The sequence below is a fragment of the Azolla caroliniana genome, unplaced genomic scaffold (genome assembly GCF_043228905.1).
Source record: "Azolla caroliniana isolate FFs.n. ecotype wild unplaced genomic scaffold, voAzoCaro1.0.p SCAF_11, whole genome shotgun sequence".
In the NCBI taxonomy this organism is placed as follows: Eukaryota; Viridiplantae; Streptophyta; class Polypodiopsida; order Salviniales; family Salviniaceae; genus Azolla; species Azolla caroliniana.
In genome coordinates, this window is record NW_028230446.1 from 20,719,022 (window position 1) to 20,736,002 (window position 16,981).

Here is a 16,981-nt window from a genome sequence, read left to right on the forward strand (position 1 = left end):
CATATGGTAGTAACAGATTATATTGTTCGTAGTCGATCTCCTATCAAACCTTGGAACTATAAACTTGTACGAAAGGAGCAATACCTTCAATCACGTACAACTTAACAAGCATGGCTATCTTTGATCATGTGCATGTATAAATTTGTCCTTTTCATTCACTTAATTTGTCAACTGGATGGATAATCAAGAGTTCCATAAATGTCATTCATTTGATGACTCATAATATCAATATTTTCCAATGCTTGTTACCAGGAGGGAGTTTCATACATTAACACCAAATGAAAAATATTTTCCGTGATACATATTGTACAACATCTTGCTAGTGGTAAAAAAACCTGCAAATCAAAGAAGAGATACTAAGTGGAGGACTTATGTCTTGTACCTTACGCTTCTAGTGGTGTTGACTTTTTACTGACTCTTACAAATACTAAAGAGGTCGGCTCATTGGTTGCTAAAAAGTCACACAATGTTTAATCATCAAGTGACATGCTTTATTCAAAAGGGGAAAACACTACTAATAAATTGAGGAATAATTTTGACAGAGACTATAAACGCCAATATATAGGACATATCTCCACAAACAAGGAAAATCGAACACTATATACATAAAAGGGTCGCAATGTTTATATTGATTAGTGAGTTTGTGCCATATGGTGCATAATGTCTCAAATACCATGGCCTTGTCTTATGATTGTAATCCTCGTCTAGGAAAACCCTTGGTCTTGTACACGAGTAATAAATCTTTTCTCATTTTTGGTGTGCTTGCAAACATTGGTGCCTTTGCTTAATGATTGCATCATATAATATGTATTGGTTGTTAGGACATTTGCACGTAGCTTCTACTCTATGGTTGATTTACTTTATTGCAATAAGAAAAGTGTAAGTAACAAGCTTGATAAACACTACATGTCTATAGATGGATAGTCGGATGTGTAAATGTAGGTAGGTTGTTGTAATGTAGAAAGTTTCGAGATGCAATCTTGCAGTTTAAATATTGATATTCGTTCTGGGCATTGTAATGCTGAAATTGCATAGTGCAATCAAAGTAAAGTTTGTTTTTCTACCCCAACATAAGTTTAACGACAGAATTGAAAGTGGTTTTGCTCGAAGATTTAGTATTTGATCAACAAAGACATGACTACTTATTTAGTATTTCAACCAATCTTATTTTATTGCTCTCCTTGGACGCATATGTATGTATATCTCAATGCAATCCATTAGAAAAAAGAAAGCAAATTTGTATAAGACATTGAAAACTTTATGCAAAAACAAATTTCTTCTCTTTGACCTTTCCTTCTATCTTTCAAAACCCTTTAACAAATGTTTAAACCAAATATTTTTTCTTCATGAATTAATATCGTCACTCGTTGTAAACCAATCGTCTCATGGACCAATTTTGGTCTTAGAATAATATATATTTATTTCTCTCTCTCTCTCTCTCTCTCTCTCTCTCTCATAGAGCGTTTGGTATGCAAACCCTTTCCCCTCTCTTTGAAGTGTCTAAATATACACCATTTTATTGTGTAGTCCAATGTTATCAATATATTATGATGTAGTTCAAACACTATCATGCTCAACCAAGCCCAAAAAATGCTCACCGACAACTAGTCACCAAACAATCACATCCCTTCTGACTAATCACCCCATGACTTGTTTCCCTATCACAACTACTATCTTTTCCTAACATATATTCCCACTTCCCATCTTCTCCCTAACGACTTCATCATATGCATAGAACCATACCAAATATTGTACAACTCTTACCTTTGTTCCATTTCTACCCACTAGTCGTAATAAGGGCTTGAAGTTTTTTGCATTATCCCAAAACTTATTGCAATGGGGATTTTCTACTCCTTGTTTTTAATTGTCCATGGTGACTATACACTTTTGATAAAGCCACACATTTATAGCATCTAGTTTCCACCAAAATAACAAGTAAGTCTCATGCGCATGGTTTCTCGAGGTTCTACGTGTCATGACCAGGAGAAAATTCTTAATGTATTTGACCTCTTAATGTGTTCTCTCTGGTGAAATTTGTGAAGTATCTCTCCGTTCTACATTCTAGAGTAATCACTATACATTTCACATCTCTTACAGTCTTGTCTCCAAAAGTTGTTTTTTTTTCCTTTTAATTTCTAACCTTGTATTCAAGCAATTTATTTCAATGAAATTCAAAGTTGTAGAATGACATGAAGCTAGTCACAAATTTCTAAATGGGTGGTTGACTATAACATGCACAATGTGAACATGGATGCTTCATAAGTAGTATGTATGAACATGGGTTATTGTCTAAGTTTATAGACATTCGGTGTGAGGAACACACTTAGGTCCTATGCAAGAATTACAATACACAAAATGTCATGTGGAGTATGGTATGGGACACCAACTCTTGAGGTAGGGACCAACCTACTACCAACTAGGTCAAAACCTCACAATGAGCATGACTTGGCTCTATGGATACAAGGTGAGCTTGATGTCAAATTCACTATGTTGTCTTTTCTAAGTGTGTGTACAAATAGTAGTACATTTCGTCACATGTGCAATATAGAGTAAGTGACATTATATACATTAATAACTAATGTATTAGCTCCATGAAGGAGAACATTTTGGACCTCATGCACACATCCACAACAAAATCTTCATCAAGGGACAATGTTCAACTATTCGAAGTGGACCACAAGCTCAATGATAATTTGGTTTGCACCAATGTTAGTGTCCTATTATCTATATCGTTAATGGAATGACGTGGAACCTAGCCCTCAGAAGTTCAAATGTAAAGGATGAAACTAGTATCATACTACTTCCATACCATGTTTTTGAAGGAAGGGAAATGTTGGGGACCCGAAAGGTTTCTCCTGACAGTATGAAGTGATAAAAAACCGATGAAAAAAGTCTCACATTTCAATAGTACCCATTCTCACCAATCAATGAAACAAGCAAACATTACTTTCTTTGGTCTACCTCCAACCCCACCCATTTGGTGTGTGGGCAACCCCAACGCACTCATTCTTAGCGGAGGGAGGAGGAAAGTGTAAAAAGGTAGAGAGAGATATGTAAGTTCTTTGATAGTCTCATACAAAGTCCCCATACAAAAACAAAAATGGATATGTAATTGAGCTCTACTACAAACACCTTGTTGCCAAAGAAGTTACCATTATAGCACACATAGACAACAACTAGTCTTGTAACAGATGAAAAGGTTAACCTAGCCACAAGGAACCTTACGATGTGAATAAAAACGAACAAGGAGTATTTGCAGTATCGCGTGGTTTTAATACGAGTATATAATAGTTCTATGAGTGAGAGAGAAAGAAAGATATATTTAACGTCTTCTAAGACCAAAATTGGCGCATGAGACAATTGCTTTACAACAAAAACGGGATATTTACCCATTCATCAAACACAGGTTTACACGTATACCCCTAATGTGTGTGTGGGGGAAGATGCAAGGCAACGAAGAGGTTTTTGTAGAAGAGCAAGAGGGAGGCGAGGCGAGGTTCTGTAAGCGGGGCCGATAAGAGAAGTGTGGAAGGAGCCTTAAAGAGATGAGAGGGAGGTAAGTTCTAAGGTCTAAAGTGTGTTTTCTTACAAAGTGTGGGCTATGTAAGTGCACATGCATGTATGCATATGTGTATGTATGTATGTATGTATGTATGTATGTATGTATGCGTGTATGTATGTATGTATGTATGTATGTATGTATGTATGTATGTATGTATGTATGTATGTATGTATGTATGTATTTAGTAGTAGAGTTTGGAACAGGGGAGGAAAACAGAACAATGAGGAGAGAGTAGCAGAGGAAGCCCAAAAGGATCCATGCATTCATCTTCATCTTCATCTTCATCTCCTTCTCTTCCATGGAAACTCTATACATTCCTTCTTCACACCTAATTCATCCTCTCCTGTTCCACTCTCTCTCTCTCTCTTTCCTCTTCTCTCTCTCTAATCACCTCTCTCGTCTCATATAATTGATATACAGAATTGCCCAATTTGAGATCTAAATCCTCCACACCTCTTTCTCCCTTAATTTCCTCCCAAATTCCTCTCAAAAAGTAATAATTTGGGCGTCTTCTTCTTTCGGGGCTCCTTTCTGTAGCCATTCTGGTTTTGTTTTTTTCCTTTGATTCTTCGTCTTGTATAAGGAGGAAGAAGAGACAGAAGGAATGTCTAAGAATGATGTCTTCTATAGGCGTTCTTTTCACTCTGATAGAGATCTGAGGGGGGTAGAGAGCATGCTGGAGCTAGATCAGCCATTGTTCGGAAGGAAAACTAATGCCAATAAAAGGGTTCATCCTAATTCTGATGCTGGTAAGAATATTAATGCTTAACAATCTTAAGGCATTAGAGAAGTCGCATAAAAGATAACATCTAATCTTATGCTTAGCATACAAATATGCACCTATAATTTTAATTACAGAAGTCATTAACATTGATTGATTGATTGATTGATTAATTGTTTCCTTCGTGATGATTTTATTTTTGTGTGGAAATATTAAAGCTGATTGATTGGTTCTAGTTCTCATCTAGTGGTATTATAATAATAATAATTATTTCGGGGTTTTTTTTTAAGGACTTGAAGCTGATTGATTGTTTTCATTGATGGACTCCATTACAGAGTTGATTAACTCTTGTTCTGATCTAATGTAATGTAATTGATGTTATTAATTCGGTCTTATTTCAAGGATTTGAAGCTCCTCGGAATAGTTTGGATGTTTCCATTGGCGGACTCTTGGATTTGAGAAGGCAAGGTCAAGTGATCAGAGCTGAAGATATTCCAGTAAGTTTTCTATCCATAGCCGCTGAATCCGTCGCCTAAGTGTAGACTTTTAGCAGAGCTACGAATGTATGTGAGGAATCCCCTAATTCTTCTTGGATTTCTGCTGCATCTGTGTGTGTGTGGGGGGAATGCAGATAGGGTATGAGCTCACGAGGAGCCTTACAAGCACAGCATCGAGGAGGAGAAGTGAGGATTTCCCGACTGTCAATCCGTTCAGCAGGTCTAATGATTCAGACTATCATCTGAAGGCCAGATCCATGGCGCGGATGCATCTTGAACCGGGGTCACAATCCAAGCCCCGGACAAGCGTGGTCGCCCGCCTGATGGGCTTAGATCCATTGCCATCTCAGGAATGTGGGAATGGATCCACTAGATTGCTGCCACAGGACCCCACCTCCATCGCCAAGCAGAAGCAGAGCAGCTTCTACCCTTCTCTGCCTGTGTCCATGGCAGATCCCAACAGTGGCGACAGTCTGAGCTATGGCGAGCTTCCTTTCAGGAAGCACCCGCAGGAGAAGCAATTGGAAGAGTTTAAGAGAGAATTCGCGTCCCGGCACGCCCTCAGGGCGGCGGGATCGAAGAAGGCGATGAAGCAGAAGGTTCGCGCTGATGAAGCTGAAGAGGAGGCTCTGTCAGATGTGAAGCCTGAAGAGTTTCTGGACACATTGGAGTTCCTGAGGGCCAACAAGGACTTCTTCTCGCGGGTCTTGAACGATCCTGACTCCGTCTTTGCGAAGCATCTCCGGCACAGATCATCACCGGCGGCAGGTACAGGCGGCGGCGGACGAGAAGGCGGGAATCTGAGGAGAAGCTTCTCTGAGTCTCGGAAAGATTACCATGATTTGATGATGATGATGATGATGGTTCCTGGGCCCCGAAGGAGGCCTGAGATGAGCCGATGTGATGATCGCCGAGACTCCATCTGTGCAGGAAATCAGGATGCCAATCGCCTCCGCCATCAGAACGATTCTGCAGCTACTATGGCGGACGATCTCGATCGCCCTGTGCCGACCAGGATAGTGGTGCTAAAGCCAAATGTAGGGAAATCTGCGGCGTTTAGCAGGGCTTGCAGCTCCTCCTCGAGCTCTTCTTCGCACACAGAGGGCCTGAGCATCAACAGGAGGGTGAAGGATGGGAAGGAGAACCAGCATCTCCTGAAGCAGCAGATCAAGGGAAGGAGCTCCTCGAGCAGTAAGAATCAGATGAGCAGAGATGCGAAGGACATAGCCAGACGGATCATCGAGCAAGCCACAAAGGAAGAGACGACGAGGCCACATCTCTTGAGAGACTCTGCAGGGGCCGCCATGTTAGAATCGATGGGGAGGCGTCAGAGAAGAGCAGCATCTGGAGATGGCGGCGGCGGCGGCGGCATCAGCGATGGAGAAGGCCCCCATCTGTCATCGTCGTCGTCGTCTAGCAATCGGAAGGCATACAGGGAGAATGGGAAGATGTATTCTAGCTTGCCTAGCTCTCCTCGCCTGCACAGGATTGATGCTGCAGACGATGAACATAACCGAGTCATGATGAATTCGATCGCTCGGAAGGGCCCTACTAAGGGAGCTCTGCCACACACGCCCGCGCCTGTCAAAACCTCGAAGGAGACAGCTCGAGGGGATGGATATGGTGTGGAATCCAGCCTGAAACGTGGAATCAGAAGGGAAAGGCAGAGGTCTAAGGATCCTGCAGAAGTGAGAATGAATGCATCTTCACCTCCAAAGGTGCTTCCAAGGTCCCTTTCTGCTCCGACTGCGAATCGGACTTCTTCTGATGATGAATGCGCACGGCACAAGCCGTCGGATCACCGCCCGGCTAAACCTAAACCCAACGAGATCTCTGTTCTCAAGGGGCGCCTCTTGAGCTTGAAAGAAAGCTTCTTCCTGTCCAGTAAGAAGAGTGCTACTACCAAGAAGAAGGGCCGATCACCATCGCCAGTGTTGGAGATCACTACGGATTCAGTTGTGGAGCAGGAAACGAATGGCCGTGAGATTGATGGTGGGAAGGAGGCCTCCCATGGTCTTCCTCTTATTGCCACTAGCTCCCATTGGGATGAAACCAGCTTGTTGTTGACTCCAGACGACGATGACAGCAAAGAATCATCAACAGACCATTCGCTCAATGATGCGCTTTCTTCCGATAATGGAATGGTAATGATAATGATGGATTGATTGCATTTCTTGAGGGTAAAAAATCAACATAACAGAAATTATTTCGAATGTATGATGATGCTTGAAATTGAATCCTCTCCCATCTGAATGTTATGTGAATCTTTCACTGAGAATTTGTGCAATCATTCTGAATTGGAGTTTGTGGTAATGTTCAGACTCCGAAAGGCCTGAGGCGATGGGTTTCGGCTGCAGCCGAATTTACCGACAACCCTCCGGATGCCAATGCCGACAAATGTGAACAGCCCAGCCCTATATCTGTACTGGAGGTATTGCCCTACCAAGAAGAGAGCCCCATCTCTGACATCAAGCATGAAGGTAAGTAAGAGAGCTTTCATTTCCGTTGCTTGATTCAAAATAGTTTCCATATGTCTTATCAAGTATGCATTTGTCTACATAACATCTAAATGCATATACACTCAGTATATATACATACTTACATAGGTTTATACAAATGTGTATTGTCTATATACATCTAAATGCTTGGTTTGATTGCAGATTTGTTGCATTTGGAGCATTTTCCAGTCTACAACAATAATGAGGGTTTAGAAGATGAGGGTGTATCATTTGTTGCCCAATCTCAATCGTCCGATAACTCACCAGACGAGGGGCGATCGTGTGGGTGGACATCCGCTACTGCGAGTACATGTGATGTTATTGCTGGCCCTCCTGAACGGCAGGCCGAGTGGACATATGTCCGAGATATCCTCATATTTGGAGGCTTCACAGAAGATGGCTTCGTAATGAAGCATGCATTCTCTCCTGAACATGGCATCAACCCGGCCATTTTCGAGAAGCTAGAGGACTATTACTACAAGGGCAAGAATGCTCTTCTTCCGGAGAGCGGCATTTTCGTAGTGCCGCTAGATTTGGAGACTCGAAGAGCGGTCTTTGATGCCGTCGATGAGATTCTTTCGGTGCAACTGAAGGATCCGACTAGTGATGATGTTTCATGGTTTCATCGACGACAACTCAAAGTTAATGTCCGTTGTTTCTACACTGGGAAGAGGCTCCTAGAACACATATGGGCTCAATTGAGCTACTATCGACGCTTTGCTGAGTCCGAGGCTTTGGATGAGAAGGCTTTAGAAGACATTGCTATCAAGGATTTGTCGAAAGAGTGTCCGTGGGTCCATAGTGAAGTTGATGTGCAATCAGTGGCAAGCGAACTTGAGCGTCTCATCTGTGGTGACTTGATCCGGGAATTTGTCCATGATTACCGTCGAAGGAAATAAACGCCGTACTGTTAGTTTAGATTCGTATGGTAGGCAAGCTTCAACATGTGAAATATTGGATTTGTCTTCTACCTCCCATTGATTGATATTTTGTATATAAAATCGTTTCAAAGTGTCCAACCAAAAGCAAGCATATATGAATTTTCGCCATTTCGTTCTCGAACCCAATTTGAGCTATGTAGGTGCATTCATTTCTCTTTGAATGAGTTTGTTGTACATTGTAAGAAAATGGCAATATGATTCTACAATATCAAAGTGAATGTTCTTGGGCTGGTTTTTGTTCACCGAGTATCGATTTGATTGGTATAAATGAGTGCGTGCGTGCATGCGCTTGTGTGAGAATTAGGGTTTTGTGTAACTCGATTTAATTGCGGAAGCATGCCTTCCATACGATTGTTTGTACAGATGTAAGAATCTATTGATCCAAGCCAGGTAAACACCATAGGTGTTTAATGCCCCTCTTTTGGAGGGTGAAGCTTGGATTTATGTATATTTTCCGCAAACGGAAGGAAGATTTAGGGATCGAAGAATGAGGTGGTGTTTTCTTAACCAAATGATGAGAGGCTCTTAACATCCATAAATACACTATGAGGTGGTGCTTTCATATCGTGTTAATAGTAAAATCATCAGTTTTAGTAGTCTCATCATTTATTTGTATGCTGTCACGCATGAGTGTTTGTGTACCTATTTAGGACCTGCTTTTAACACACAAAATGATTGGGGTTAAAAGCTATGAAGTAGACCTGGCTGCAGTTCTGTTTACCAAGTCATGATTTTCTTTGTCTCTATAGTTTTATTTTTACAAACCTTCGCTATCCCAAAGATGGGTGGTTTAATGCTGAGATATCCCTAAAAAGTAGAGGTAGTTAGATATCCTGTGTAGAGAGAGTTTCTGTGACATTTATAGTGTAGGCAGATTCTCTCTTTTTAAGAATTTTATCTCTGGTAAGATTTATTGATTCATAAAATCTATGTGGTCACAAGAGCACGGTGTGGTGTGTGGGGGACTAAGTTCCATTAGTTAATGCAGCCAATTATGTAAGTGTGCAAACAACATGTTCTCCCGACACAAGTAATCATGTGACTGTGCGTGCACACACAACATATACACATTTGTATTGCATTGGTTCTACAATGTGTTTGATTGATGGATACAATGTGTAGGCTTATCGACTTGGAACATTGAAGCCACATTACTTTGGATTAGGTATGTGTAGGAACGAAGCCATGCATCATCGAATTGGAACTAGATTGACTTGGAGGCCCGTTCCTTTTGTATTAGGCGTCATTCATGGCCGTTTTAGGCTAATGCCATTATGTTGCGTTGAATAACACTATTGTGGCATTAACGAAACATAGATCTAACGTGTCATGGCTTCATGTGACTTCCTCTTTCTAGCCACTAACTTTATATATATATATATATATATGAGAGAGAGAGAGAGAGAGAGAGAGAGAGAGAGAGAGAGAGAGAGAGAGAGAGAGAGAGAGAGAGGATTGAATCTATCTTTGGAAGATGCAAGTTGGTGGGGACTTTTTTTTGTTTACTTAGAATTTTGAACGATATGTATAGATGGGATGGTTACATTGCAATGGTAGGGAAATGATGTTTCGAAAAGATAGGCATAGTAGATTATATGATGTATGTACATATAAACAACAATAACGAGAACATAAGAAAGTAGTGTGTTGGCAGACTTGTGATGGCAAGGGTTATTCATTTGATGGGGGAGTGTTTGGAGACGGATGATGTAGTAGTGCTAGAGCATGTTTATTTTGTTCTGTTTTGGGGGGATGGGGGGGTCTACAGTTCAACAGTTGTCGTGTGCATTATGTCTAAAATAGACGCAACTCTTTTTTTTCGTGAATTGTTAAGTGAAGATAGATGTCCATGTGAGGGTGTGTCGATTGGTTGACTTAGTTAGAAGGAGGAGCACATGCAACTCGAACCAACAAAGTGTGAAGGTGATGGATGATGAATGGGTGGGTTGAGGCCCATGTGCATCATAATCGCTACAATACATAGGTATATATATATATATATATAAAATATGGAAACAATGGAAACATGATGGACAAGAGCACATCACAAACTTAATATATGAGAATGAGACAAGACGACATACAATACACTACTACATATATATTTAATGGTGTCACACATATGTATGTATATATATGTATGGGTAGGCTTCTTGTTTTCAAAATCCAATTTGAAAAGCAAGAGTGAGAGGAGTGAATATTGTGTTTGTTTGAATTGGAGAAGATAAATTTGAAAAGAGTTAGGGGGGGGGGGAGGTTGTCATGCTTCCCATCACACCAATAAATGTAGGAGGAGAAACTCACAAAATTATGAAGAAAAGCAGAAATGATTTGTGTTTTTTGGGTTGGTTTTGTGTGGAAAAGAGAAGGTGGAAATAAAAGCAAGGGGGGGGGGGGGGGGGAGAAGTGCTCTGGCCGCTATAAATGCGAGAAAAGGCTGTTTAATTGGGTTTGAACGTGGGTGTGTGTAAGTGAATTTCGGCTCCTCACGTTAAAAAGATAAAAAGAGAGGAGATGGATTGAATAATGTGAGTATATGTATGTAGTAGAGTGAATGGGAGGGATGGGCGGCTAACCCAATTCGAAAAAAGGGCCCAATCTAATAATATTATTAATTATTAATAAAAGAGAAGAGAAGACATTCGAATTTAAATGAATAAATATACAAACAGAAATATATGTATTTATTATATATATCTTTATTTGAAAAATAGAAATGAATGGTTTTGTTTGAATAAATAAATACATATATGTATTACAAACAGAAATATATATATATATATATATATATATATATATACATATATGTATTTATGTATGTACATATGTACATTATTTATTTATATACCTATTTTTATTTGAAAAATAGAAATGAATGGTTTTGTTTTTTGAATGAATGTTACCCTCTCCTCTCTCTCTTTTTCTTGGGGGGGTGTCTATTTTCGTCTATTTATTTTCCTGTTTTTATTTTTTATTTTCATGGTTTTGTTTTTTGTTTCTTTAATTTATTTATGGAGGAAGTTTTGGAAGAAGAAGAAGAAGAAGAAGAAGAAGATGTAGAGAGTTAGTTGGTTGGTTGGTTTGTTTTGTTCGCCTTTCCTTCCCTTTCTTCTTCTTCTTCTTTTTTGTTTTGTATTGTGGATGGATGGATGGATGGAGGAAGACCATACATACATAACATACATACATTATGTATGTATGTATGATACATACATATACTTCTTCTTTAATGGAGCCGCCCTTCCCACTCCCACTCCCACTCCCACCCCCACGACCCCATCCCATCCCATCCCATCCCATCTTCATCATCATCATCATCATCATCCATCATCCATCATCCATCATCATCATAATCCATCATCACTTGGAGGGTACTTTTAAGTACCATCACCACCCATACCATCATCATCGTGTTCCCATCCCCATCCCCCATGCTTTTGTGTGTGTCCATACGTACACACACACACACACAAATTTAGTTATCTATCTTTCTATTTAACCTGCTCTTTTAATCTCACTCACGCCCACAAGTGCTCTCCTAAGTCAGTAGTACTCCGGAATAGTTCCCCCCCCCCCCCCATCTTAGTACTCCTCATGTTAGACTCACGATATGCATGCGCAGAAACAATTTTTGACTCGAGGACTCCATTGACCCTATCGATCATTAAGCTATTATTACCCGTACCCACATATCTACATATCTATCAAACATGTTGCACGTTCTGAATTCCCTCTTCCACTTCCACACATTTTCGTTACACCATTCAAATAAATATAAATTATAATATATATTTGAGTGATTTTCTGTTTGCTTAGCCATCTTGTAGATATATGATGATGCATTATATACATTGTCTATTTCCTTTTTTATAATGATTAAGGCGTTGTATGATCGTCGGAGGGACATGACGACCAACAAAAAAGAAAACTTGTTTCTCTTTCCCGAAATACTTTGACAAATCATGCCCCCACCCCACCCCCCCTCATCTTTCTTTATAACGTTTAAGGTGTTCATGATCGTCATGTAGACATGATGGTCGACAAAAAAGAAAAGTAAATCACATTTCTCTTTCCCAAGATGATTTGACAAAGCATGTTCCTCAAGCATGGCCTCCCACCCCTACTCCACAACTACATCCATGCTTATGGTAGAAATAGTCTTGACTCTTTTGTACAAATGATGTAAATTCATTCTATCTAATCTACTCAATGTTGACCAATATTCTAGAGGCCAACTATAACTAGACTTCACACACACACACTCACTCTCTCACACATACACACACACACACACTCACTCACTCACTCTCTCTCTCTCTCTCTATGTGTGTGTGTGTGTGTGTACTTTTCGGCAATTGATCTTTTTGTATTTGCTTTCATGCCTTATACCTACCATCCCCTAAAGCCACAAACAATTTAGGGAAAGAAATTCACTAAAAACTACATAGGCTAGAAATCATTGTATACAATGTTAGCCAAAGGTTGTACATTCCAATGTACAATTAGTGGGGATCACCTTTCATACATTACGAGGAAGATTCACATTGAGAGGAGGAGCCATTGGAAACATAGTCATGTGGGTCCCACTACCACAAGGTACAAATAAAGAGCTCACATAGGGAGGGTAGTCCCTCAACTTGATGCATGCACAATGCACCATCAATTGGGGCACATGCAGACTCTATAAACATGTGACATTGAACTAGGTTGAGACTCCCAAAAATCCTCAAGTTACCAAGAATAATCCAAAGCAAGACTCTCCTCTCCGCCCAACATATATGGTCCTACTACAATGCTACTTTAGGTCCTCTCATGGACGATTGGCTTCACAATACAAACTAGAAAAGTGAAACCATATAGAATAAAGCAATTATCACCACTCAATATGATATGGACACTTTGAACATATGCCAGTGTGTACAATTCAATCAATAGACTCATGAGATTGCAAACAATATGCATTAACATGTTTGGAAGTGTGCATGTATATTTAGGCTTACATTATACATATCCAATACGCAAGTTTAAAGAATGACCTTGACAATCAACTGAAGTCTGAAACTTCAGCTAAAGTTTCTTCAAGTAAAAGTTGTGCATTTCATGCAAAATATAAAATCCATAATACCCATACCAAACCCACATAATCCTACATATGCCATTCTTATCCAAGTATAATGTGTTATTGTTGGACAAATTGTGTGTGTGTTTGGTAGGGTATATGCATGTGCTTGATGTTACAACATCACAACTACTTCATCAAATTTCCTTCTCTCTATGTCCCTCTCCTTCTTTGGGTCAGAGTTTGAGACTTGTAAAGTGGCAATCATGAAAGTGTATTCAAGAGAGGTTAATTCTATCGCGATGAAGTTATGCACAACCTCATAAAGATTGTTGCATTAGGATGAAAAAGAAAGTCTCATATCTAAATTCAATCATAATGCCCCATAGGTCATGCTTATGGTGCTCTGAAACATGTAAAATGTTGCAATATCATCATCTCTAATTATCTATTTTGTAAGGTACTCAATGTTCTTGTGCATGTTAAATACTCAATTTAAGACAACATAACATTCACAAGATAATAGCTACGAAGTACAATATGCAAATCCACAATAAACATAAGTGCATAGAATCACATGTGTGACTTGGAATTGAGAAGAGAGCATTATTGGAGATTAAATCTCATGCATGTTTGTGACATGCAAAACATCACAAACATACAAGTTATTTAGCCTTATATCTCACATAATGCTAGATCATTCATTACTTAGGTCATTAGTTTGGTTCAATTGTTTTAGAAATCTTTCGTTAGTTTACAATCATATATAAGTTCTAAATCAAGGATCTCCTTGTCACTCCAATATATGGAGATTGTAATGTTGTCTCAAAGCATTAAACAAGTCCAAAATGAAAAATCTCATTGGCATTCCAATAGATATGCAAGTTGTCCGTGGTTATATTGTACATAATGGCAACTAATTAATTGCATAGTAGTTACACATGGTCACTAAGGAAATCCTATATTAGGTTACAATCTCTAAAAAGTGTTAAATGAAAAACCTCATCAACATTCCAATCTAAGGTATATTATTCTTATCCGTCGCTATTTCACTCATTGATCAACACACTTGTGTGTTTTTAAACACTACATGGTAATCTTTGTGGGAAGACTCAAAAGTGAGGGGAAAATCTAGAAAAACATTCAAAATGCAGGAGATGATATATGGTCAACAATGCCATGAGAGACATGATGTTAGATAACTTTGTTGCAAGAGAAGTACTATATGGGAACCAATTCATAGTAGATGAAGAAGGGTTTCATCTACTTGCATAACCTCTTATTAAGTGGCCACTGGGAGATGAAACATAAAAGTAAGATTTTAGACCGATAAAGTTTGTAGGTAGAGATAAATTGATAGATAGATGACGTTTAGGGGAGACTAATTGTGATATGGGGGACAAGCCCTAGCCCATGGTGGGTGTTATAGGCATACAACCTTATGGACCAATTCTAAAGCTATTTTTAATGGGTTAAGGGTAGCCTGTAGGATAGTGGAGAAATTGGTTGCCACATAACATCATTCGAACCCTGTAGATCATCATATTGACCGTGTAGTGGCGTGAACAAACAACATCCAGAATTCAATAAGCATAGTGTTGAGATGTATGTGGACATTGTTAAAAACAGAATCATATCTCGCTTTCCATATTATCCAAAGAGCCAATGACGTAATAGTACACCAAATGACCAGATTTTTAATTTTGAACCGTAGAATAGAAAAAGGAAACGAGATGAGGTATAAAAAACGGAAAACATGAGAAGCATGGGTATTTTTATACCTCATAACCTCTCCATGAAGGACACCCCACAATACTACACCCCAAGAGAATATTGAATGAGAGTAGTGTTGTCTCAACAATAAAAACAACTTACTCTAAAATTTCTTGATCTTGAGACATAACCAAAACACATGCAAAATTGATTTAGTAGGTGCGCCACAATGCAATTCACAAGCATATTGTTGATGTTGTCTCAACCAATCACCAACGGGAAGAGCATAATGAATCAACAACCAATGAAAGCTAATAACTTTTTTCGGCAACTGCATGCTCCACAACCATTTCCAAAATTTTGCAAGTTGTAATTCCTGCACATTATCTCAGAACAATGCTTCATGGCAGCAAGGCATTTATACTTTGACTGCAACAACAAATTTCTACCTAGCTTAATTGAATATTGGAAAAACTCCAAATGTTTACCATTTCCACCAAAAAATTGCCTTTTTCCATTGATAATTAGCCGGATCCCAATCCAAATTATGAAGAGGTTTTTTATGAAAAACCCACAATGAGCAATACAACAAGCATTCTTGAAAGGGTGGATCCAAAGACCATTTGTTTCCCGATCTTGCAACTACTCGAATAGCCAAAGTGTTGGCGGACATCCACACATTTGATGCAAAGTATACATGCCACAACCTACCATCATCATCAACATTAAAATACATAGCATAACATGTTGCATTCTAAGTTACTTTAGGTCCTAAAATAATATCATTACACATAACAACGCCTCCTCAAACTGAATGCATCGATAAAGATTGTAACGATCGATTCATAACATGGCATCCCCATTAAAGAACATTACATGCAACTGATGCATCCAAAGCAGCCCAATTTAGCCTAGGGCGGCTACCAAGCAAAAAACCTCTCGCATAAGAGAAGAGAAAATTCCAGGTCAACGATTGTCTCAACAAGTCATCCATTGTCAAAGGCATTTTTTGGACTAGAAATTTTTTAAGGGCAACCCAACTTGTGAGAATTCCATTAAAAAATCTATCTTCTGGTAAGGATGTTTAAAAGAAATGAAAATTCTGAATAAAAGCCCACTTTAATTGGGTTGCCAAACTCCACCAATTGTCGAACACATAGTAGATAACCTATGCATCATTAGCTGACTCCAAACAACTTGCATTGGCAGCATAGCTCTACACACAGATTTAGAGAGCAAAGCCTTACATTGTGATTCTGGATCCACCAACCTGAACCCACCATTTTGTCTCGGAGCAATCAATACTGCCCAAGCTACTTTAAGCCTTTTATTTTGACCTATTTTTCCTCCCCAAATGTAATTGCAAATAAGACGTTGCACTTGCAAATATATGACCTAACAAACAACGTAGTAGAAGCAATATACCAAATAGTTGCAAGCAGAACTTGATTCTAGCTACAAGTACACGACCTGCAAATGATAGGACAACTGAATCCCAGAGCAACAATTTTCTCCTTAACTTTAAAAATAGAGGAGCAACTAACACATCCGCATTAACGTGAAGTCCCACTTGGTAGCCCAAGTAACGAATAGTGGTTCCATCAAGAACCCATTTGAATTCCTACGAAGGCATCCAAGCACAGAATGCGAAATAGAGAAATTTCTAGTTTGCCCATTAGCTAGCAAGACCGAACGAAAAGCCTCATGATAAAACGAAGCTACAACCCTAATCCATTGGACCGGAAAGCCTAATCTAAAAAACGAACCCTCCATGAAGTTCCAATTAACTCTGTCATATGCCTTCTGAAAATCTAATAAAAGAAGTGCAAGCTCTTCTTTATTCTTCGTTGCAATCCCTGTTAACTCCCAAAACAAAAATACATTATCAAAGATACTACGTTCCTACATAAATAAAACATATGTCAATTCTTGAGACACTATGTTTTATCTAATAATTGAGGCACTAGGGTATGGTCCAAAATATGTTTTT

At 39.1% G+C, this 16,981-nt stretch overlaps 1 protein-coding gene across 1 annotated transcript; it reads left to right on the forward strand.

Moving 5' to 3' along the window:
- Window positions 1-4,073: 4,073 nt before the first annotated feature.
- Window positions 4,074-8,459, forward strand: LOC147858453 (uncharacterized). Its single transcript, XM_087327822.1, has 5 exons — window positions 4,074-4,311; window positions 4,686-4,780; window positions 4,915-6,924; window positions 7,101-7,260; window positions 7,441-8,459. Exons 1-5 carry the CDS (start codon window positions 4,167-4,169, stop codon window positions 8,175-8,177), a joined length of 3,147 nt encoding a protein of 1,048 aa, XP_087183948.1. The 5' UTR covers window positions 4,074-4,166; the 3' UTR covers window positions 8,178-8,459.
- Window positions 8,460-16,981: the final 8,522 nt, after the last annotated feature.